The sequence below is a fragment of the Melozone crissalis genome, unplaced genomic scaffold (assembly GCF_028551555.1).
Source record: "Melozone crissalis strain CALT ecotype California unplaced genomic scaffold, PUWL_Pcris_2 ptg000018l_1, whole genome shotgun sequence".
NCBI lineage: Eukaryota > Metazoa > Chordata > Aves > Passeriformes > Passerellidae > Melozone > Melozone crissalis.
The window spans coordinates 45,860,755-45,885,683 of NW_026535796.1; the positions used below are offsets into that span (position 1 = coordinate 45,860,755).

At 35.5% G+C, this 24,929-nt stretch overlaps 1 protein-coding gene across 3 annotated transcripts in view; it reads left to right on the plus strand.

The window, feature by feature from the left end:
* Positions 1 to 24,929, plus strand: part of PPP2R5C (protein phosphatase 2 regulatory subunit B'gamma) — a 71,232-nt gene that overhangs the window by 37,246 nt on the left and 9,057 nt on the right. For all 3 annotated transcript variants that reach the window (XM_054275247.1, XM_054275250.1, XM_054275248.1), the window contains 9 exons: positions 11,488 to 11,687; positions 16,868 to 16,978; positions 17,601 to 17,693; positions 17,792 to 17,922; positions 20,333 to 20,392; positions 20,748 to 20,856; positions 21,959 to 22,012; positions 23,761 to 23,931; positions 24,487 to 24,614. In XM_054275247.1, the coding sequence (XP_054131222.1) occupies positions 11,488 to 11,687; positions 16,868 to 16,978; positions 17,601 to 17,693; positions 17,792 to 17,922; positions 20,333 to 20,392; positions 20,748 to 20,856; positions 21,959 to 22,012; positions 23,761 to 23,931; positions 24,487 to 24,614 (1,057 nt within the window). The remainder of the gene's footprint in view (positions 1 to 11,487; positions 11,688 to 16,867; positions 16,979 to 17,600; positions 17,694 to 17,791; positions 17,923 to 20,332; positions 20,393 to 20,747; positions 20,857 to 21,958; positions 22,013 to 23,760; positions 23,932 to 24,486; positions 24,615 to 24,929) is intronic.

Consider the following 24,929-nt stretch of genomic DNA (forward strand, 5'->3'; position numbering starts at 1 on the left):
TGTGCTGGGGCTGGACACCTCATACAGGTAAAGCAGAGTCTCAGCAGCCTCACAGAGCTGTGTGCACCACCCTGTCTGAAGTGATAAAACTGAGATAAATGGCACTTGGAGTACGTGATGTTTTAAAGCCACATTTGCACATCCTTTAATCAATTCCACATAATGTGCATTCAAATCATGTGGTACCGTTTCTGCTATAACTTGACAATGCAGTTTTCTTTAATAAAAGTATAGTTAAACTTAGGGGTGGGGTCTGACTCTGCATTGTTATCAGTAGTGGAAGTGACAGTTTTGTGGCAATTTTCATAATTGCTCTTGTTACTGATAATGATCTGAATTTCATGAAGAAAGAATTATACATGAAGTTTAAAATTTAAAAACTAATTTTAAAATTGTTCATTTGGGATTTTTCTGATTCTAGAAGCCTACCAATTTGAAGCACTTTTTAATTTTAAAGATTTTTATGGCAGTTTTTTAATTTCCATTTTGGATTAAATCTACCAGCTGTGTGGCTTCACACGGCCTCTAGACCCAAATCCTGTTACTACTTTTATATTTAAAGTGAATGTATAACAGTGTCCATGATGTTTCAAAGGTGTCCTGTGTTCATTTACTCGTACTGGAAAGAAAACTTGAACAAAATTATCAAAGCCTACAAAAAACCAATGTGATGTCTGTTCTTTGGGTGTAATAAGTTTTTCTTCAAAAAATTTTCCAGACAAACTAGTTGTAACAATGGATCTTTTTTTCTAACCTATTCCCATAATATTTTTATACTTTTTGCTCCTGTTACATCTAATCTGTATAAAGTGCCTTAAAATCCAAAAATTGATCCACTGAAGTTTTTTGAGGTCTGTCTTAAAGTTGTTTGCATGCAATAAAAACTGATTTGTTCTTGTCCCAGTAGAAAATGAAGATTTTTATGGCTTTTGAATCAGAATATTACACATCCTCTCAAAAGCAAAATTTTGAGCCTGTATTTCACTGCATAACTTTTCTTATTTCATATTTTTGGAAACTCAGTAATCATTAATGTATCTTAAGGAACAAAGCATTTCAAAACTTGTAGTTAAATGGAAGAAATTAGAACAAGTTCCTTTCATTGCACATTAAATCTTCTGTTAAAAAGGGAAAATATAAATAGAATAATGAATATTTTGAAAAATGTGCTGGGAGTAAGATGTCTTAACATGTCCAGGACTTCTGGACATGTAGTATGGAGTCAGTCTTGGATTCATAGCTAGTACAGCAAATCAACTTGTTTGTGCCCTGTAAATGTACAGATTTCTTGGAGGCTCTAATTTAAATCTATTCCATACTGCAGTTCACTCTTTCTGCTGTGTGAGAAGAGTGGAAATTATCAGCAGAATGTCAGCTTTTCTGGCAGCCAAGCAATAGGGACAATTTAGCTAATAGGTACATTCTCAGTTCTTACTAGAATTCCTTTGTGAAGCTGGAGATTAGTTTGACCAGAGACTGAAGACATCTGTTGAACAAATGTGTATGTTTTCAGACAAATGTGATGTGAGGAAAATAATGTTGGATTATGCAGGAATAATTTTTGGGTTAAATGGGAAATCATTATGCACATAATTCCTGAAAAACGTGCAGGTATATTATGTATTCAGTCTTCTTAGATGTTGAAAGTGTGTATTTTTAAATGGGCATAGTTGGCTTTCTACTTTGTTTGAGTCAAAATTTTCATTGCTAGAAAGTAGTTTTTATTTCCTAACAGAGAACTGCTCATAATTGCTCTTAGCATTTGACATGGCCAGCATTGACTGCTAAGCAATTTACTGACCTAGTTCTAAATATATTTCTTTATTTTCATACCAAATCATTGTTTGTGTGCTAGTTGATCATTGAGGAAAACTATGCACTGAATTGGAGGTTTTTTCCCAGTGGATGCAAAAAATCAAACACAAACAAAACAATCCCAAACAATCAAACAATAAAAAAACCCAAACCGACCAAACAAAAATCCTACCCGCCCCCCCCCAAAAAAAAAAAAAAAAAAAAAAAAAAAAAACCAAAAAAACAACAAACCAAATACATACAAAAACCACCCTGCACTAGAGATAGGCTTGCTGTCTACTGAAGTCTGTTAAGAAATTGCTCTCAAGAAAACCACAAAAATCCTGTTGATTTCTGGTGAAAACACTTGAAAACACTTTTGCATATCTTGTAACGATGTGTGACAGTTTGGGATGATTTAGACATTGATCAGCCATTCAGGATCTTAGTTTGCATCTCAGGCTCACTGTGACCTGTGCTGTTTAAGCTCTTCCTGTGAGAAAAGACTTGCCCTTCCTATTTCTAATTTTAAATAGAGTGGATAATTTAGAAAACTGAACCAGGATTGTCCTCAAGGAAGGTTTATGGAAGTTTTTGTTAATATCAAAATAAATGTTTGCTTCAGACAAGCAAGGATGTGCTTATAACTTTAACCAGAGTTCCTGTGTGGAGACTGGGTATTTGCTTTAGGTTGCATTGGAGTGTGAAACACATCAGGTTTGATCACAGAAAAGCTGGGGGGAGCTTTTCTTCCTGCTTTGTAATCTATTGTGTAATCTGTTTCTAAGCCTACACAAAACCCAGCTTGTGATATCTGTTAATGATTATTCTAAGTGTCATCGTTAAATTCACCAATTTTGGCATCCAGCAGAAAGCAAGCAGCAGCCCCCAGGTTTAGCAAATGTACAGGGAGTGAGGAGAGGGGGAGGCAGTCTGACAGGCTCTGGAGAAGGAACTGAATTATTTTACATTTTGGCAGTTGAGTGTTCTTTGAATTGTATTTATCACGGATGTGTGACAGGTACTATTGACTGACAAGTTACTCAGACTCAGAGCAGTATCTGACTAAAATTAGGGGCTGGTGTGTGGAGTTTGGGTGTGTTTAAGGAAACTGTGCATTTGCTTACAGCAGATGGGTAGGCTTGATTACCTGATACTTCATCCAAGTGTCCAGAGAGGCAGTTTATTCAGGTTTATGTATTTCTTCTTCAAATCTTCTGACTTACACCACACACTTCAGTAATGTTACAGAATATTATTGAGGTCTGGTCTCACAACAGTGGTGCTTCATTTTCTTAGACTGACTGTTACATATATTTTAAAACCATTTTAAAGTTTTCAAGCACATTTGAAGATGTTGGGTAACTTGAGAGTGAATTCAAGTACGCTCTAGTGGTTATGTTTTCTCTTAGTGTTTTGTGTTTGAAAGTGAGATTTGCTGTCATTAACTGTATGTGTGCCAAAAAGCTTTACTAAGAGTTCTTTGTTTGGTTTGTCTCCTTCCCCATTAAGACACTTTTTTTCTTCCATTGTCTGTTTGATTATCCTCCTTGCCATTTTTCTCCCTAATTTTCAGGTACAATTTCCATTTCATTAGCTCAAGCCCATTTCGGCTTGTTTCACATGTCATTTCCTGTATAAGCATTCCTGCTTTCCTCTTTATGCTACATTGCCTTTAAAATATTTATGCAGTTATCATTGCTTTTACTTTTCACTTTCTGTTTTTAAATGTTTTAATATAGTGTCAAAAATCCTTATTTCTTTTAACCATATTTGAAATATCCTCTTAAGGTTTTTAAAAATTTCACATAGCTTCTAATAAAACAGTTGACTTCTGATAAAACTCTTTTAAAGCAAGCTCTTGGTTCACAGTGGCATTGGTCTGCTTTGGAAAAATCATTAGATAATATGGTATACATATTATTCACTGTTGATCTGCCCTTATCATCATCAGACTTATGATTTACATCTGGAATAAAGTTACTGGCAGTAATTTCAGTGCCTCGGGTTGTTTAGTATGTAAAAATTATGCCAAATAGTTTAAAATGACAGCAGACTTTTTCTCCTATTTTGTTATTAATCAGTCCTTAAAATCTCCCATCTTAAATCTTTGCCAGTTAAATATCATTACTTAGTTCCTCCATCTTCAAAGCCACAGTGTAGTCTCTTGTTAGGAGCTGCCACCAGTGCTGGATTCCCCAGTGACTGGAGATTTCAGAGGGGATTAGTGCGGTAAAGCACCTGCTTTGAGCCTCACGCTGGGACTGACAAAACATGTGCTTCCCATTCCTTTCAGGCTCCTTTAAACTATAGGATTCTTGAGGTGCTGTCCTTTTTTTTTCCTCTTTCTTTTTTTCAGTTGCTGTTTAATTAGTCTGGTAATAGCTTATTTGATTCTAACAGCCTTTTTTTTTTCATTACATAAAAAAAATATTACTTTAAAAGCCTCATAATCAAATGAAAAGCCACTCTTTTGAATGAAAATTTAGCCAAGAGATTTCTTTATGTAGAAACCAAAAATCTTGAATGCTGTGTACCTTAATGAATTCCAACATGTTGTTCTTGCCTTCCCCCTCCTCACTTCTGTATCATAAAATCACATCATAAAATGGTTTAGATTGGAAGGCACCTTAGAGAACATCCAGTTCCAGCCCCCTGCCATAGGTTTGAACACCTTCCACCAGACTGGGCTGCTCAGACCCCCATCTAACCTGGCCTTGAGCACTTCCAGGGATGGACATTCTCAGCTCAACCTGTTGCAGTGTCTCACCACCCTCTCAGTAAAGAATTTCTTTCTAATGTCTACTGCACCAACCCTGCCCTCTGTCAGTTTAAAGCCATTATCCCTTGTCCTATCAGTCCATTTCCTTGTAAAAAGTCCCTCTCCAGCTCCCTTGGAGCCCCTTTACATACTGGGAGGTGCTGTAAGCTCTCCCCAGACTGCTCTGAGGTGCAGAAGAGCCCAAACTCCCACAGCCTGTCTTCACAGATGAGGTGCTCCAGCCCTTTGAGCTTCTTCATCCCTTCATTGGGCTCACTCCAGCAGGTCCCTGTCCTTCCTGTGACAGGGACCCCAGAGCTGGGCACATGATTGAGACTATTTTCATACACAAGCTGTCACAGGTGAAATAACTTTTTCATTGTAAGTGGAGTTACAGCTTGATCCAGGCTGCAGATTGGCATAGGAACAATATCAGTGCTGTTGCTTTATTAAAAATATAAAGTTTGAATGCTTATTACTAAACAGAACTTGTTTGGTGGAAAGAAGACATCTTTAAATAAGATGGAGTATCTGAGTGTTCAAAAATTGAACTACTTGAAAATTAAATGAAATAGACTTGCTTTTGAGATTTAGGCAGAAGATGTGCCACATATTTATAATCTTAAATATTGTTTTTAACCTTTTTTTCCTATCAGTATTTAGGGAAGTAATTATATTTTGTGTGTCTATCACATTTTGGGTGTCAGCTTTTCACTTGAAAATGTATAACAGTGGCAGATAGGAACAGTGTAATTTCTTCAAAAACAGGGAAATGAAAGGCAGGGTTTTTCCAGCTACAAATTTCTGTTATCTGAAGAGCAGCCAAATGGTATTTCTGGCAGCAGCTCAGTTCCTTGAATGCAGAAGGGTGTGCATTGGCCTGTAATTGCAGCTAGGTGTCATTGCCATGTCTCTGGGGTACCTGCACGGGTGCTGAACATCACAGGCCTGCAGCAGGGCAGCTGATGCAGGTGAAGGACACACTTTGGAAGTTTTGGTTCACTGTCCAAGCACTGCCTGAGACTGGAAACTTCCCTTGTGCACCCACCTGCTCTTCTCAGCTCACCTTCTAGCTAGCCTTGAACAAAACAGCTTTACTTTGATAATAGCTGGTTGGAGTAGCTAAGTGTTTTCTTGTAATCCTTATGGAAGCTCTAAGTGCCTGTAAAATATTTTTAATTACTGATCAAGAGTTGTTTGGGAGTCATGAGCTTGAAGATGAGACAAAGTCTATCTGCTTTTCAGTGCCCTATTTCTGATGGGAAATGTCTGAAGTGTTTGAAAAAAACAAAACAGGAATGTTTACAGGTCTCATACATGGTAGTTGGAGAAGGACCTTGAACTTACAGTTCAATTCTTTTAGATTAAGCCTGTATTCTTTATGACACTTGACAACACTGACACGTACATCCCTTAATCTTCAATAGTGAGATAAAGAACAGAAATTAATTCATCTTCTGTACCACTTAAAATGTTTATATGTGGTGCTCTCTTGAGCTTAGTACTAGCACTCTGTTTTTCCATGAGTGTTCCTGTGACTTTTTGGTAATTGTGGTCATTTTTTCTTGTTTTTAAGGTTTTTTTTTTTGGCAAAGAAATGTTTCTGCAGGGTCAATAAATAAAACAATATAAACAGCAGTATCTTCTATGTATTTGTTAGTCCAGTGTATCCATACAACATCTTGCCTGCTTTGAGTTATCTGCAGCCAAACTCCCACTATTAGTTGCTCGTTGTAGTATAAAATGTATTGTGTATAATTTTACTACTTTCTGCTATTCCTTGAATACCAGATTCCTTTATTTTTATATGCTGCTAGAAGAAATAGCTTTAATTAAATGTGTCCGTGCATGAATTGGAAGTTTTCTTCCCTGTGCCACCCACTTATTTCCAATATCATGTGTTAGGATATAATTCTGTTAATGGGAGACTGTCATCTTTAATTAGTGTTAATTAGTGTCATCATGATTTCAGTAAAATCACTAAAAACTATAAAGAGTTGGTCATATAATAGAAATGCAATAAAAATAATTCCAGAATAGCGTGTCTTGCTTTGAATTAGGATGGTAGTTACACAATTTCAAAATAAATAAATATTTTAAGTGGAATTTTATCAGGTGTTGGTTCAGCCTTTGTAATATCCTTTTTTTTTTTCTAATTCTTCTCATTTTTAAGGGCTTGATCCCTAGTTTTGGAAAAAGTATTAGTTCTGGTAAACTCATGTTTTGACAGATTATGTTCTCCTTTCCATGCTGTGTAGCTCGTCTTTGTGTCTGGCAGTTTCCATTTCTCTTACTCACGGCACTGGACTCTCTTCTTTGTAAAAATGCTGCTTTGGTATTGTCAACTGAAGTGTTTCAAGAGAACATTGCAAGATACTAGAGTCCCCTTCTTGAAGTAGAACTGTAGGGCATCTTACAAAGCTTTAATAATGCTGCTTTTTTTGTCAATGAACATCAAATTTAAAATGCACTAATATTTTTGACTAGCAGAAGGAACCATGTGACCAATAAATTTGGGGATATCCTCTGGGTAGCACTCTACTTGACAATTAAATGTTGTTTTTCCAAATCATTAACAATTCTAGTCGTTCATGGGGGTTGCTAACACGTTTCATGAGATGTTTTGTCTACTTGCTAGCAGGCATCATCCTCATGCTTGGGCTTTGCTCTACACCAGTGTATTAAAGAAGCAGTTACTTTCAGCATATGATGTTCCATTTGTCTTTTTTTCTATGACCTTCTAAGAAGAAGGAGCTACTTCTCCTTCAATGAGATAGGGACCTATCAGCCAACCAAATCTCATACCTCTGCTAAGCTTTTATATAGGAGTAAAAAGGTGGTCACAAAACTGAAATTAATTTTGTATTCTGAATTTATTTTTTTTGCAACTTGTTAACCATATCTCTGGTTTTCTGTTTTTAAAATTATGTAATATAGTATGTTTTACTGACCACAAATTGTTTTGTGGTAGGAATTGCATCAGCTCTTCTCTGTGTCAGAATATGACCTAAAACTTGAAATTCAGCCTTATTTCAGTTCCAATCTGTACTAGAAATCAGCTGTTTCATGTGACATCTCTGGGTCACCCACTTACCGTGCTTTGCCTTTTGTCCTCCTTTATTATATTACACTGTTGTCACAGAAAAATTGGCTTCAATGAAAAAGGTAGGGATGGATCTGCCATCAGTGCCCAGTGAGGTCACTGTTACAATACATAACTAAAAATACAACTTACAGATTTGAAGGAACATCAGAAATATAATTGAGAGAACAGTAAGATCTCCACAGTCCTGCACAGCAAAAATATTTGTGTGTCATAGAATACTGAACATAAGCTCAGGCACTGAAAACAAACTTCAGTGTTTTCTGGGGTTTTTTTGGTTTTTTTTACTTTAGCTAATTTTCTTAAAAACCAGGAAAATTTTGTTTTAATATGAAGACATCTTGCTTTGTTAGAATATTCACAGGTTTTAGTTCTTCAGCTGATCTATATATAACAAAAGAAGGGGTGGGGGTGGTAGCTCCTGGGTGCAGACCAGTGCCACATCCTGGCTGAGAAACACGTGAGGTCGAGGACAGCTACCAGTGTGAAGTCTGCTTGCAGTGAACTCACATTAGGAGTTACTGAAGACATGCCTGAACCTTCTAAAGAATCTGTTTCCATACTGAGTTCAGTGTTTGAATTTAAACTTTTCCAGCCAATTATTTGTGTTCTGCTAAGGCACTTGGTAGCTTAGGTACCAAGCTTAGACCTCTGATCTTTACCTGGCTGTTTCAAAGGGAAATACAGACTGGAAGTGGTGCCTTTCAGAATGAGATATTGGTCTAGTTAATCTGATAATAAAAGCACAGCTTGTATCAGTTATAAAGTGGAAAGTATCTTATTTTATACTCATCAGTATACAGAAAATCTGGTACGGCCACATGCTAAGATGATGTTGAAAATTTTATACTGAATAGCTGTTTCTGTATTGATGCTGTTAAAACAGAAGGGGCAGAGCTTACATATCTGTAGATTGTATGACTTGATCCAAGAGTTACCTTGTAATTGTAAGGAAAAAACCCTTTAGACAACCCAAACAAGACAAAAAGCTGATCCCTCAGTCCCAGAGACATATCTTACTCTCATAATACCTATCATCTTTTGGTACTTTTTCCAGTGTATATTTCTCTCTTACAAAAAGAACAGTAGGATAAATTATGCAGGCTCAGGCATAAAATATGCCATAATAAATTTCTGTTAAGGTGTGTCAGGAATTGATGGACCTTCAATCCAAATATGAGACTGACTGTCTTTGGGATTACAACAAACTGTACTCTGTTCCAGTAGAAGAGCAAAAATAGTACTCATTTAAGATATGAGTACTGACAGGGATAAGTGTTTGGAGTGAATAAAAAAGATTATTCTACTGCTGCTGTTCAGAAGCAAGTCCTGTGAAAGTTATGTAAACCATTGCTACCAGTTGGAGAAGAGGAGCAGAATATATGGGATTTTGGTTTGGTTTGATTGGAAGTGATGGTGTTTGGGGTTTTTAAAAAAAAAACTTTGCTTAGTGAATAACTCTAAGTATCAGTTCTGGTGTAATTTCAAGGAGTAGCTTCTGAATAATTATGACCTTCCCACAGTCATCAGGGAATGGAGCACCAGAGCTGCGCAAGTAGGGAATTTTTTTCCCTAGTGGCATTCTCTTCAAATATGCCAGTTAATTAAGCAAATGGAAGTGCGGGGTTATCACTTAATTAAACTGGAAGGTGATTTAGAAATCGGCCTGCAGTTAACTGAAAGAGCATAACCAGGTAGTCCCTGGCAAATGTCTGAGGCTAAATGACTTATTGGGTGTCCCAGAGCTGCTCTGCAGGTGTGTACACATGCTCTGCACAAAAATTATGGGCTACAAGTCATCTTCTTAACCACCTTTTGCTTGGTATCATGCTGAAATCCTTTCAGACCTTAAAAGTAGGGATGATCCTGATTTCAAGACAACTACTCCAAACAAAGTACCAGAAGAGATGTGAGGTGCAGACACTTGAAAGCTGTGAATGAATACTCTTAAAGGAAGCAGTTATGTCTCACACAAATAAACAAAACAGTTCTTTAGAAACATGTGTGGTTCTCAGTCTCTATAGAGAGGATCTCTCAAATAATGAGGATGACTGAGGTACTTAAAATAGTTAAGCCACCTCAGAAGAAATGGTGAGGGAGGTGGCTTGCCTAGCTGAGGGTGTTTCTTGATCTTCTAGTTGTCAGTCTTTAACTTTCACTATTAGTGGTAATTACATCTTTAATGCTTCCTCTCTTTAAGGTTAGTGTACTGTAATCACTGTAATTGTATGTCCATTACTTGTGTAATTATAGTCTGTATTTAGGTGTTGGATTTTGTGGAGTATGCATTCATAGCACAGTATCCCTGAGTGTAACAGTTGTTATGCTTTGGGTAGAACCTTTTCTGTTTTACAGTTAGTGGAGGAAAGGTGACCACTCCAACCATTTAGTATATCTGAGACTTTTTACATTCAGGTCACAAATTTGGCTGGCTTTCAGTATGCAGACTTCTCAATTAATTACTTTTTTGGTATTTTCTCAGGAGAAATTATTCGTTACTTTTTAATTCAAATAAACAAAAGCACGGGTGTTCGGATACAAAATTTGTGTGGCTTTGTTCATAATGCTGGACAGGAATTTTGGTTTATTTGTAAGAACATTGTTGCTCTGCATAGGGACACCTGTTACCTAGCACCTTCTTTCTACTTCTAGAATTCTGCTCTGTCTCAGGTGTTTTGGTGACACCAAAGTCTATAACTGGCTGTGGTTTCTTTCATGAAGGCTGCATGTTTATTCTGTATGTTCTCCAGGGCTATTACTATACCGAGTTTTCTTACTGGAATTGTTCTTCGGAGAAATTAGGCACAAGTAACTTTAAAAAATTGCCAGCTGTTATAAACAAATAGGTCTTCCAGGTTTATTATATCAAAAATACTTTGGCAAGTAGCTTCTCTTCAAGACAGGAGCTATTCCAGCTTTGTTATCATAGGAAGTTTTTCAGGCACTTATAAGGAGAGCAAGTGGTATTTAAACAACTGGACTGAAGATCTGTTGCACATTCAGTTAATTAGATTGTACATACACAATGAGCTTGTATTCGGTAATACCACTTGAAATACTTGGATGGTAGCTGTTGCTGCTTGTGTAAGAACATTGTTAGCATTTTATGATAACTCTAAGGAAAAAGAAAAACTCATCAACTGGAAGAAGTGGGAGTAAATTGCAGAACTATTTACAAAGTCACTCTAGTCCTATTTTTTAACATGCTATTACTGCCTTAATAGTTCATATCTTACAATAAAAAAGTCATTATGCAGAAACATAAAATGTGTTATGGTAAAAACTTAGGCAGACTCTTTGTGGTGTGTTCACATTTAATTTCTGAAGCTTTGTGCTGTAATCATGTTGCCGTTTTAATTGGACACAAGTTTTTGCTGCAGTCAAAACATGGTACTGCTTTCTTTACCTCTGGCCAGTTATCTAGTATTTCCTAGATATTTAAGTCCTGATCCTGGAAGTTTTGGCTATGTATAATTTGTAATCTCACATATATCTGTCATTTTAATGGCTCATGGGATTACTTAAGCAAAACACAAAGCATATGCAGGCTTTTCTTCAAGTATGTATTTTTTCCATGCAGTGTCTGCTTCTGGCAAGGGCAAGTTATGCATCACTGTTGTAATTTTTTAAATCATCCTGATATGTACAGAGTATTTCAGTGGGGTTCATTCTCTGGAACCTGATATTCCTGAAAGTTGTGTGAAGATTTAGAAAGTTTGCTTATAATCTGAAACACTTCTATACCTGTGTTTGACAAAGTGAAAATGGGGAGGGCAGTGAATCCACTACAGCATAATTTAAACATTGTATAATTATTTTTACTTTTCAGATGTTCCTCCAGCGGATCAAGAAAAGCTTTTTATCCAGAAGTTACGACAATGTTGTGTACTTTTTGACTTTGTTTCTGATCCACTAAGTGACCTAAAGTGGAAGGAAGTAAAACGAGCAGCTTTAAGTGAAATGGTAGAATATATCACACACAATCGCAATGTGATTACAGAACCCATTTACCCTGAAGTAGTACATATGGTAAGTGTTCCTGTTTATGATTCAGTGTTGCTTCTTCAGTGTATCAATTTATCTTAACAAATTTTGATTATATGTTCAGAAAATATCAACTATGTTTGCACATCTGCAAAAGAATAACAGGACTTTGAAATTTTATTGCCAGTGTTGATTTTTCTTTTTTGTAAGACAGAAACTAGACACAAATATGAAGCAGAATTAGATGATGGGTAAAGTTGGTAAAAAGAAAGTCTTGTATTTATAAAAACAGGGAGGGAAGTTAAATACATGCATACATATATCTATGTGTATGTGTGTGTATATATGTATATATACAAAACTGTTTAAAAAACATGTAAATTTGAAATTTTAAAAAATTGGAAGGTTAGAATTAATATCACATGCGCAAGCTTGACACTAGTAATCCTGTTCAGTACCAGAGACTGACTTTATTCTGTGTTCAGAGGTGAGAATGAGAGTCAGACTTTATTAAGCACACAGGATGGCAGATGAGGTTTCTGCTGAGCAAGTTATGTGAGCCATTCAGACCTGCATTGTCCCTCCCTTCTCAATATCCAAATCCTGGGTAGCTAGACTTAGTTTATTTTTCTGTTGTCTGCAAGTCCTCTCTAGAGGAGGAGATCAGGAAATTACAGCAGAGTCTTTCAGCTCTCATCATGGTGGTGAGCAGACACCAGAGGCTTGGAGTCGCAGTTGGGTTGAGGTCTGTAGCTGTTGTCTGCAAAACCCTGAGAACAGAGTAGTTTGAAATTGCTAAGTAATAAGCCTACAAGAAGCTCTTGGCTGTGTGTAACCGGATGATGTTTCCCAAGGCTTTATAACTTAGAGTGAATTTTCAGTGGGTTGAGAAAACAGTGCTTCTTTAACATTAACATAAACTTCAAATTTAGTAATTCTCCTGCAAAACAGAGACTTTGAAGCTTCTTCAAAGATTTTAAGGATTTATAGTATGTAGGACAGTGCTTATGATGAATATTGTTATCTAAATCAGCCTTAAGTGTTTACTGAGACTGAAGTTATTTTCATGAGAACTTCTGAGAATATGAGGATTACACATAACTCTGGATGTCAAACATGTACCCAAAGCATTGAGGATAGTTAATGAGGAGATGTGGGATCATGGCTTTTCCCATGTTTTGATAACTTATTTATATCTCTGGGGTTTTTTCCTAATTGATTGCTTGTTGGCACTGGTGAAAGGAGAGATATGAAGGAGGATAAGCTTGCTGAGATTTTCTTTGGGTAAAGTGGAGTTCATGATGAGTTCTTGAATACCAGTGTCAGATATTGGTGCTTGCGCTGTGCAAGAGTTCTTAACTGCCCATAGTTCATTGCTTGTGCTTTCTATGCCTGCATTATCTTCCTCCACCAAACAGTTGTGGCCAGAGTACATTTGACTGAGGAGAATGTGTGCTTTCTTTGTTTTCAGGTGTACCCAATGGTAACCAAGTCTGCCCTTTGGTCAGTTGAACAAATCTTGCAGCAGAATTTGGCTGCTATATTGGTTACCTGGGTTTTGCTGGTAGCAGGCAGTGTTTGAAAATTCTTTTGGTGACATTAAAATGCTTTTTATCTGCAAGGGTCTGAAGGGTATGGAGTTCCCTTGCATTGGTTTTACATAGCACTGTGAGAGGCACTGTCAATGAAGGCACCTGGACGGGTATTTTGAGGTTAAATTCAGATAGGTTTTTTTTCCTTTGGTCATTTGTTGAAACAACTGTATACTTTCTGCAGTAGTGTTATGATCTTTCCTTCAGGCATGTATGTCTCGATTGTCATGAACATTTGCTAAGTTCTAGATATATATCTGAATTGACTGTGGGAATTTTAAGGAAAATTTATGTCTTCATGTACTTTAAAACTCCTTCAAGAAACATTCATAAGTTATGTGCTGCTACTGCCACTGAATTGTATTAGTAGGGAATAGCATTTTCAATAAAGTTATGAGGATCAAGAAATACTCAGATTTGAGAATGGTTCTTAGTTTGGAAAGTATGTGGAGTTGGCAAGAGAGTTGGGATTTTTCTATGCCATTCTGCTAGACTTCACAGCTTGGAGGTTACTTGTTTGTGTACATGTGTACATGCTATATATATGTGTGTGTGTGTGTGTACAAGTTCTGTTTGGTATTACTAAATTATTACTTAGGCCAATCACTCAGGGCAATGAATTTCACAGGTTATCTGGCTACTAGAAATAAAATAATGTTTCCTTTTCCATAGCTTCAAACATTCTTTCTCTCTGACAAAATAAACATTTACCTTATAATCTCATTCTGCTTTATTCTTTATAGTCTTAATGCTCATGTCATGTCTATCCACCCCACCCTTCTTTTTTTTTCTTTTTTTTTCACTTTAGGTGTCCTGCACTAAATTATAAGATCTTTTCTGTAAGTTATATATTCATCTAGTGGCTTAGCTAATAATTTAGTGTTAATCCTAAGTCTTTTTTTCAAAAGGTGTGAGAAGTTAATTTCTAAAATGGATTTAATGTTCTTCTTTCAGAGTGGACTCAAGAGTATTTTCCCTTTCTTCCTCAAAGTGCTAGCTGATATGTCCTTCAAATTAGTTTTATATTTCTAAGCAAAGATGTGATGAAAAAGGAAATGTTTTATTAACTGCTTGTTATACAAGTTCCATTTCCTAGGTGTAATATAGTCTTCTCAAAACTATAAAATGTGTAGGCAAATGTCTGAGTAAATTTTCTAAATGTGCATGATGTATTCAGGGTTTTGTGAGGAAAAGCATCCATTTCAGAATCTTACTTAAAAAATAATAATGCTTTTTCTTTAGCTTGCTTTAGCAGAAAGCAGGGCTTTATGACAATATTCTGTTGTGCATTAGCACATAGGGTAGGTTTTTTTTTTAATTTTTACCATGTATAGGAGCTGATCTAATTTTATTCAGCGACTGACATGGTTTTCAGTGCAACTTTTCATGCATTATTAGAACTGCATACTTAGTTATACCTATGTGAGCTTGAGGTTTTGTTGGTTTTTTGTTTGGTTGGTTTTTTTCAGTTTTGTGTTGAAAGAGGCAATGCAGGTGTGGTGTTGTCTATCTTTGCTCTAGAATAAGAGGGGCTGCTGTGAATAGAAGTGTGCTGTTGTTGCTCTATTAAGTATAAGGTTGGCTTTCTTCATATGAATACAGAAGGCACAGACTTTGAGTTTATGTGCTCTTCATTCAGGGCTGCTCACATCAAGCTTCACCCAGGCTGCTCAGCAGAAGGGAGAATATGTGTAGTATCTCTGATGCCTACTTGCTTGAAAATATTCTCATGTTGTATGAAATGGGCCACAAGAAAAGCAGGATTTGTGACTGCCATTACAGCAAAAGCCCCTGAACTGATAAAAATTCAGGTTGTTTTCTTTTCCCTTTTTGTTCTCCCATCCTCCTGTTACATTCTTTGAAGTTAAGTGTTGTTAGTGCTGGCAGCACTGACAGAATTTTGGCACACTAGGCCAGTGTTCATGAAGACTTGAATTTCATAAGTTTGGGGGATCTTGAGGAATTTGGTGCGAGGAGGAGCTGGGGAGGAGAATGTTTTTCAGTTATGCTGTGTTTATTTATACTTCTGTGGGAAATTTGCCTTAGAGGAGATCAGGCTTTGCAGATTGTGTCTTGTCTGTTTGGGCAAGACTGAGAAGTTAGAAAAAAGATCAGCCATTTAATGGGTAAAGGACTCACTGATATTAATTCATTGTAAATTTTCCTAAACCTCAGAAGGGTAGACAAGAGAGACAGGGGACAAGAGAGTTTCAGGTTTGTGCTTTCAAAGCAAGATCCTGCAGCTTGATTTAAGCAGTTTTCTATTCTGCTGGTCAAGGATGTAAAATGCAAAATAGATCACATCAGGCTTCGCTGGTTCCATTTCTCATGGAAAAAATACTCTCTAGGTTTTTAATCTATTTTCTGTTTTGAAAAATACAAAGTACAAAAGTTGGTTGCTAACACCTGACATGACCCAGATGGGTTTTTTTTATCGTGAGAGCCTGAGACTTGAAGAATTCTTTAGATAAGCTTATTCTTCCATTTGTATAACAACCTCAACAAGTTTTAAATTTCAAGTCTGGTCTTCCTGGATTTGTTTTCTTGGAAGACCACTGATTATTGCAAATTTTCACCATATTTTTTAAACAAAGGTCAGAGGTGGTTAATCACTTGATGTCCATGCTTTTAAAAGGGGAACATAAAGATATATCAAATTTAGTTTTAATTCTCTGTAGCAGTAATTACTCTGGCATGTCAGTCTTGGTGTGTATCAGATCTCTATGTCTGCATTGCTTGAATGAAGGAGTATTATGCAGAAAAACAGAGCATCAGAATGACTTTTCCCTCATGGGAGTAAATGTAAGCCTTGCAGATTTAGCTGATGCAGTTTGATACTGCCTCCCACTGTCTGCTCAGCCATCTGTCAGATGGGAGATGGCAGGACAGACATACACATCCTCCTTGGCCCTTGTATGTAGACAAGCACTTGAAAGCACTAAAATACATTTGTATCAACAACTTGAAAAGTAGTTCATGTTTGCAGACTGGTCCACTTCCATGAAGATGCTAAATGTTGTTCAGGGGGTTCAGGATTCAAATATTAAAAGGATGAGGGTGTGTAGTTCTTCCCCCTCGGTGCTGTGTAATGTCAGGTACATGGACATGGTTTAAGAGAAATACCACAGGGGAGGTTGGTGTTGTGGAACTTGGTTTTGAAGTGTTCCCCATGTGTGCAGCTGCTATGTGAAATGAAACTAGTATTTTACAGAGAAGAACAGATGTGAGTTACCTTTGGTTTGCATCTCTACTTCTGACTTACACTTCTGCAGGTTGCTGCAAGGCCATATTAAGTGTGTATATATAAAAATGTTTGTGTAAACATTTTACATACATTTGCTTGCATACATGTCTGTGTGTAGAGAGATCAGAGCAGTGTCCTCATAAAACACATCCTGACATTTGTTTTGTGTTTCAAAGAGTACTTACTGCATAGAAAAGTGTTCTCCAAGTTAGAACTATGTAAAGTGTGAATGTTCCTCACTGTTTAAAATACTGCATTATATAGCATGTATTTTTGCAAATGTTAATTAAAACAGTTGATGCAAAGAATTCTTAGCCAAAACTATCTTAGAAGTATTTTTTTAAGTCATTCAGTTGTTTCAGAGTTCTTAAAGGCACGTTTAATTTCAGTTTGCAGTTAATATGTTTCGAACATTACCACCATCTTCCAATCCAACGGGAGCAGAATTTGATCCAGAGGAAGATGAACCAACCTTAGAAGCTGCATGGCCTCATCTACAGGTATTTCATGGAGGCTGAAACATCACAGTCTATAACAGAATTTTGACATTAAATTCATTGTTTATCTATTCTAAATTGTTTAGGTTATGTGTTTATCTCAAAACAGTTACTTTTCTATGTAATTTTAAAAATGTGTTTCTTGTATTAAAACTGAATTTATTTATTTTTTTAAATCAGTTGTTATAGGTTAAAGTCTCATTGTTTCTTATGGTAGAGATGTAACTGCTGAGATTTTAAATGAGCTTCTATTTGTCACTATGAATGCTTTGATCTGGCTCTGGCACAGCCTTAGCTTTCAGAGGTACCATGACAAACAGAGGAGAACAGAGACTTCTTAGAACATGGACTTCTGGGCATGATAAATATTAGATTACTGTGTGTCACTTGACTAAAGTGTAGTGATGGAGCTCAGCAGAATATCTGCAGTTTAAATAACCTCAAGTTCTTGTAATTTGTCAGGAGAGCAAGAGCAAAGCCTTTACTGTGTGTTATATAGATAACTATAACTAAAACCATTTTGCAGTTCTGAGCAACTAATCAGCAATTTTAGTAACATGATGCTTATAAAATGGTTCTTGTTTAAAATACTAATCCTGGGTTTTTTGTTGTTTATTTTTTCCAGCTTGTTTATGAATTTTTCTTAAGGTTTTTAGAATCTCCAGATTTTCAACCTAATATAGCTAAGAAATATATTGATCAGAAGTTTGTATTACAGGTGAGGTAAAAAAAGATTTCTTTGTTAACTTCAAGCTTGAATTTATTTTTACAGTGCATTAGATTCAGTTAAAATACATATTTTTTCCCTCTTTTCAGCTTTTAGAGCTCTTTGACAGTGAAGATCCACGTGAAAGAGATTTTCTTAAAACAACTCTACACAGAATATATGGGAAATTCTTAGGCTTAAGAGCTTACATCCGGAAACAAATTAATAATATATTTTATAGGTATGTCAACATCTTTGTATTATTGTACATGTGATCAGGTATGCAGTTAAAACACTCCAAGACACTGCTAGCAATTTTTAAAATTCTTTATATGTTTATAGTCAATATTTCTACATCTAATAATAATTAATTCCACTCTGGGAGATTTAAATTAGGTAGTCTTGCCTGTGGCATATATCTGGCAGCTGAAATTTGAGTTAATATATGATTTAGTGGGTGATTTGGTATCTTTGTGGGAGGCTTTTTTTGGGTGGTGAGGTAGTAGTGTTTGTATTACACTAATGCCTTCATAAGGTGTGGTTCTTTATAATGCAGAAAATGTGCTGAAATTGAATGACTGAGGGATCTGTAATTTGCTTAAAGGAACATGTCTGCTGCCTCTCCTTTCCTCAGAATTGACATGTGCAGTTGAGCTCGTGTGAAATATTTGTTTGTTGCCTAGAATGAACTCTAGTACTATCACTGATACAAACCACTGTATTACCAAAGCTCTCTGGAAGTGTGTTTTTACTGCTGTTATGTCTAGTGTGAATGCAAGATTGTGGTGCCTGTGTGATTTTTTTCATTTTGATATTCTTTGCTTTTCTACAAATTACTGATACACAACCGTATATCAGCTTTACATCCTGCTCCTTCTCTGCCACTGTTTTCATCCCACAATGAATGTATGATGGTACCTCTTTAAGAAAGTAGCAAAGAGCTGCCTATGGCAACAGCTGAGCCTTTGGAAGGGATACAGAGCAGCTACTCTAAAATAATTAGTGAGCCTGTACTGTCTTGCAATCAACTGGAAGTTGACTTCACAGGACAGTCTTGACAGGACAAGTGAAGAGCCAGTGTATCCCAAGGAAAAAGTACAAGTGGATCTTAAAGATGCAGATTTTTCCCCCCACACATTAATAAATTTCCCAATGATTTTATTAAATTAAATCCAAAATGCATAATTTGGTCAAATATCTGAACAGATGGTAAAACAGCATCATAGCACATTATATGCACTTCTGAAAAGTGGTTTTATTTGCCATTTCTTGCGCTTTGCTTCCATTATCTCTGAAAGCAAAGTCTTCAAATGCAGATAGTTGTGGTACTAAGTTTTTTAAAGACTAAGAAATTATCTGCTTGTTAGATCAGCTTTGTATAGTTTGTATAAGAAAGTTTTCAGTCTGACATGTGTATGGGAGATTATATAACTTGAACAACTATGAAGTTGTGGGAGAAAAAGAAAAGCCAACCACAAACTTAGACAAAAAATCACTTAGCTGTATAATATTTAGGAGCTCAAAGTTTAAAAATTTTGCATCCAAATGTAAACTGGTGCATTTGTTTATGATCACCAAGGGGAAGTTGTTCCATCTTGTCTTGAATTAGTGAACTGGGCTGTGTGAAATGATGTGTATGTGTACAACTTTAAAAATATTTAATTTTCATATACTTTTACCTTCAAGTTGTCAGTTTATTACTGTGCTTACCTAAGAGATATGTGGCCTTCATTTGTCTTTTAGTCATTGACCAGAATTACATTAATTCTTTCCCCATAGTGTGTTAATCTATTTTTTTCCCAGAAGCAAAATACTTTTTTAAAAAATTATGAAACCTGTATGTGCCTATTAATTCAATCCAAACCTTTTTGCATCACAGTGTTTAATTTTGCTTGGAATTGTATCCTGAATTATATGGAGGGGATCTTTAAGAATTAAAAACTGTCACTTCACATATTCTGGATTAAAAGTAGCTTTTAATATGTCAGCCTATGACAAATTTTCAAATTAAAAAATGCTTTCAAATTAGTGGAATTATTTTCTCATAAGTGTAAATGTTTATAACTCTGCAAATTACCTGAAGCCATGCATAGAACTTTGTCAATAAATTTACACTCAGGTGAAGGAGGCTGAAAGGTGACTACCTAATAAATTATAGTGCTCTGTCTAAAGAAGATTCAGGAAAATGTGACTTCCTTTGTTTATTGCAAGCCTTTTGTATGCACAGAGATCTGTAATGCCAAAAAGCTTTTTACATCCAGAAGTAGTAACTGTTTGAACACCTTGTGCTTGCATTTGCTATAGAAGGTTGAGTCATGGTGTTTAATTGTGCCAGTTACTCTTGTGTTATTTTAATATTTAAACTGTTATTTGCTGTGTTCAGTTTTGCATTATTAAAATGGCATAAGGTATGAGTATTGGGAAAAGCTTGAGTGTAGGCTGCTTTGTAAAATGTAGGAGAAAAAACAAGCAGGTGTGAAGCTTGAAAGCAGCTGGGTATGCTACTGATTTTTGTTTCCAGAAAGTTTCTTTTCCATTGTGTCTCTCTGCTTTCCTTTTCCTGAGTGACTGAAATATTTGGGTAATGATAGATGGTATTGGATTTGTATCTCTCTTCAGCAGTAAACCAATAAAATGTTTCATTTATTTAGGTTTATTTATGAAACAGAACATCACAATGGCATAGCAGAATTACTGGAAATACTGGGAAGGTAAGTTGTAGATTTTGTTTCATTAAACTCACTTGCTTTTAAGAGTAGACTTCAGAAATTAAGGGGATTTTGTGTAAGATTGTAGAAACACGGAAAAAACTTGAACCTTGTGGTGATGTTTTGGGACATGACAATTTTTGCCATGTCTCAGCTGTAGGTATAGTTGTGTGCAGCTTGGAAGAAGAATTTGAGACTGCTGAAAAACTTGGTTAAGGTGTGGACAGAGATTGATCTGACTATTCTATTCATTTGTAAATATTAGAAAACAAGTCCAAGAATTTTTGTATATCCTGCACACTAGTGCAAACTTCCATATAATTACTGATCTTTCTTTTTAAATTTCTTTCCCTGGCAGCATAATTAATGGATTTGCCTTACCATTAAAAGAAGAGCACAAAATATTCCTATTGAAGGTTTTGTTACCATTGCACAAAGTGAAATCACTCAGTGTCTATCATCCACAGGTAAATTTTACTTTATTTTTTTCATACTAGTGTTTAAGTAAGCTTGCTTGAAGAGGTTGGGGGACTTGAGTAACTCTGCTGTAAATTCAGTTCTAAGCTCCAAAACTTCCTTGCTAACCAGCCTGGAGGAAATTACTAAACACATATGTCTGTAATGCTTCACTTGTTGATAGAAAAATTAAAAAGAAAACATGTGTGCTCACAATAATACCCTTTCTAAAAGCACTGTAGTGTTTATAGATGAAACATATGTAGTAGTTGGTTAATGTGAGAGTTCTTAGTATTTATCCACACAGGATTTTTTGTTTATCTTCTTGTCTGTAATGTTTAGACATAAAAAATTGCAGAAAAGTATGGTTTTAATGACTATTTAATGTCATTTATAAATACTTTATTCTAAATTACATGAAACAATTCAGCTGAATTCAGTTTGTTGAATTTCCTGTTTTGAAAGGAATTTACAAGGAATTTAGGAGGAATTTACAAGGACATCATTATTTAATTCAATTTATCCTTTCAGAAGTACACAGAAAAAAGGGGGCTTCTGAGTTGTACCATGCTTTTAATCCATCAGCTTACATTGATAGGCATAGTTATCATTAGTTGTGATATATATAAAAATCCCAAGATTTACAGCTGTTCAATGCACTTTTATCTAACTTAGGTTATGAAATAGAATATACTTACTAAATCAGCACAGGACACCAAAATGTTAGTGAGTGGAAAGCACTCTATAGGACAAGGTCATGATTTTTAAATCCTGAATTTGAAAAGGTGAAGTGTGATGAAATACAAAGTACTGGGTCTAAAAAGAAAGCATCATCATGTCTATCTACATTATAACACAGGAAAAGATGAGGACACACTTGCAAAGGTTGGAAAGAATTGCTAAAGCCTATTTACCCTTCTGTTTAAGTTGTCTGCCAAATAGGTTTATAATTTTAAATTTTTTAAATTACAGAAGAAAATTTTATTTATTTATTCTAATTTTATTAGAATTTTATTTGAAGCATTCAAAATTGTTCTTGATTTATGCTAGTGATGTCAAAATGTGTTCAGTTTCATAGTGACAATTGATAAAACTCTTTTTCTTTTACTGTAGCTGGCATACTGTGTAGTTCAGTTTTTAGAAAAGGACAGCACACTTACAGAACCGGTAAGTTCATCTTGCTATTATTACATATTTTGAACTATTAACACACCTTACATCTGTAGACTGTTTAAGGAGATTTGGGAATCAAAATATTTATTTGTAATTGTTTATATTTGAGTCAAATATTTAACCATTTTGATTATCAAATTTAGTTTTTTCCAGCAGTTGTTCGGAATATCTAAAACTAACTAACACAACAACTAACACAACATTGATAGTACAGGTCTTACAAAGAGACAGATTTTTATTCTGCTGATTTTGTTCTGGCTGAGCAGACAGGAGATGGTGGGTCCAGATGCAGTTTGGTCAGAAATTAACTTGAACTGTGCTCTGTTCAGAGATGGATGTTACGATGGAACAGAGATTTCTGACACACAGTTGCCTATTGGTGCAAGGCTTTTAAATCAGATCCTGTTCATGTCTACAAGCCTTGGACAAAACCAGGCTTTGGTCTGGCTGCACATAATTGCAGAGATGAATAGTTTTAATTGTCCTCTGTAGTATCTAGTGGTTTGCTTCATTACACCCAATATCAAGTAGGTAAGAACCAATCTGTTTAATCAGTAAATCAATAAAACAACTGCTGCTAACAAAAGTGCACATTATTAGATTGTGACCATTTCTATTGTAAAATGGAATTGGGATTTCTTGAAACAAATGGAAGTATACACCTGAGCAGGAGTTCTCTTCTAGCTGGAGTTTTTAATATTTAATAAGACACAGCAATGTCAGGCATTCTGTCATTTGTACTGTATGAGATGTTGTTTTCTTAGCTTTCTTCCAGCATCAGATAGGATGTTGCATATTTCCTAGTAGGAGTCCAGAGATCTAGAATTAATATGCAACCAGGTTTATTTCCTTTTTTCATCCCAAATAAGTATGTGATTACAACTTTCTTTAAAAACTTAGCACACACATCAGCAAAGTACTGAGTCCCTCTTCAAAAGATCTGGTCTTTGCTTCCCCTTATAATTATCACATGAGACTTTTTGATATCTTATTTTTTAAAATCTGTATATATTAACCAAGGCTTCATTGAGGACATAATGTCTGCTTTCATGATTGAATATTATATACTTGAAAGAAGCACTTATTTCTCAGAGTTGTCTTGTCACTGATGATATTAAATATTGCTTACAGCTTCTATATTTAAAAATCATAGAATCACAGGATGGTGTTTTGAGTGTTCCTGGTTTGCTAGGTAAGCAAGCTGGGTAAATAATTTATTAATCATGAAGGAAGTTAAGACTAAGATCATAGTAAGATAGTCAAATCAAACTTTAAGAGCAACATACCTAGAATAGTTGGTCACCTGTAATTCAGACATTTATAACAAATATTTTGTTAAAATATATTGATAGAACTTAATTGCTTGATTTTTGGATTACATCCCCAGGAAGGCAGAGATTTAAAGCTGCTGTCACTTCAGTGGCAGGTAATTTTCCTGATAATGTAGTAGCAAATTTACACTTTGATCATATGGAGTTAGATATTAGGTTTTCTCTCTAGTATTATGATTATTTTTTTGAACATGTCTTACAGACATATAACTTTGTTTTCTGAAGAAGCAAGTTTAGACCTATTAACAGTTATTTCTGTGGCACTGAACCATGTCTGATTACTACTGTCACATGTAACAAGCAATCACAACATTTGTGTTCTGCTTGAAATACCAGACTTATTAATGCATTATAATTGAGTTCAAGATAAAGTGAAATTATCATGAAATTATTTTATCTTTGTCTCTACAGGTGGTAATGGCACTGCTGAAATACTGGCCAAAGACTCACAGTCCAAAAGAAGTCATGTTTTTAAATGAACTAGAAGAAATTTTAGATGTTATTGAGCCATCTGAATTTGTTAAAGTTATGGAACCTCTCTTCAGACAGCTAGCCAAATGTGTGTCCAGTCCACACTTTCAGGTCTGTATTTATTGCATGTACAATGATATCAGAATTTTTGTACAGCAGACTTGTAATGTATTATTCACCATAATGAATTTTATTTGTTGCAAAGGAGTCTTCAATTCTATGTCAAGTTGCAGGGATCCAAACATCAGTTTTACTGTTTGTTCTCAAGAGTGCAATATGTGGATTCATTTTGGGAGATTCACTTCAGTGTTATGCTTACCATAAAAAGGCTGAAAAACTCAGTGTTTTCAGAAGTACCTGAACCCTTTCAGTATAGTGTTTGCATTTCATTTCTTGTAATACAAGTTCTGCAAATACTGGTTCTTTTGGAAAGTATTTCTTTGCTTGAATTTCAGAGTTCATGGGTTATAGATTGAATCATGACCCTAGCAAGGTAAAAAGCAGTTTTTCTGTCTCTCTTTCCATCAGCTCCATGACTCTCATTAGCACTAAAAAATCCAAGTCTGATTTGCAACTTTTCTTACCTTTCCCTTATATTTGCCAAATGTTATGATTATTTGCTCTGTAAGAGATTGAAGAAGTGTTCCTTTTTTCATGTTGTCTTAGGTTGCAGAGCGAGCATTATACTACTGGAATAATGAATATATTATGAGTTTAATTAGTGATAATGCAGCAAAGATTTTACCCATCATGTTTCCATCCTTGTACCGGAATTCAAAGACGCATTGGAATAAGTAAGAAACACTTGTACAAATTTCTGCTACTTCACTTCTGTGTAGTTGTAGGTTTAAGAGCTTGGATCTGTGAGTTGCTAGTTTAACAGTGTGTTGCTAGTTTAACAGTGTGTTGAGCTGTTTATTCCATGATATTGAAGTTGCTGGATAAAGAGACTGTTGTTGTCAATTTTGAGGAAGTATTTAGAACTGTGGAAGATAGCTTTCCCTTTTCTAATTAAACAAGAAAGAGTGTTTTAGTGCATCTAATCCATTACATTCTTCTATAAATATGGACCAAATTTGGCATTCAGATACTTCTAAAGGCTTAACTTT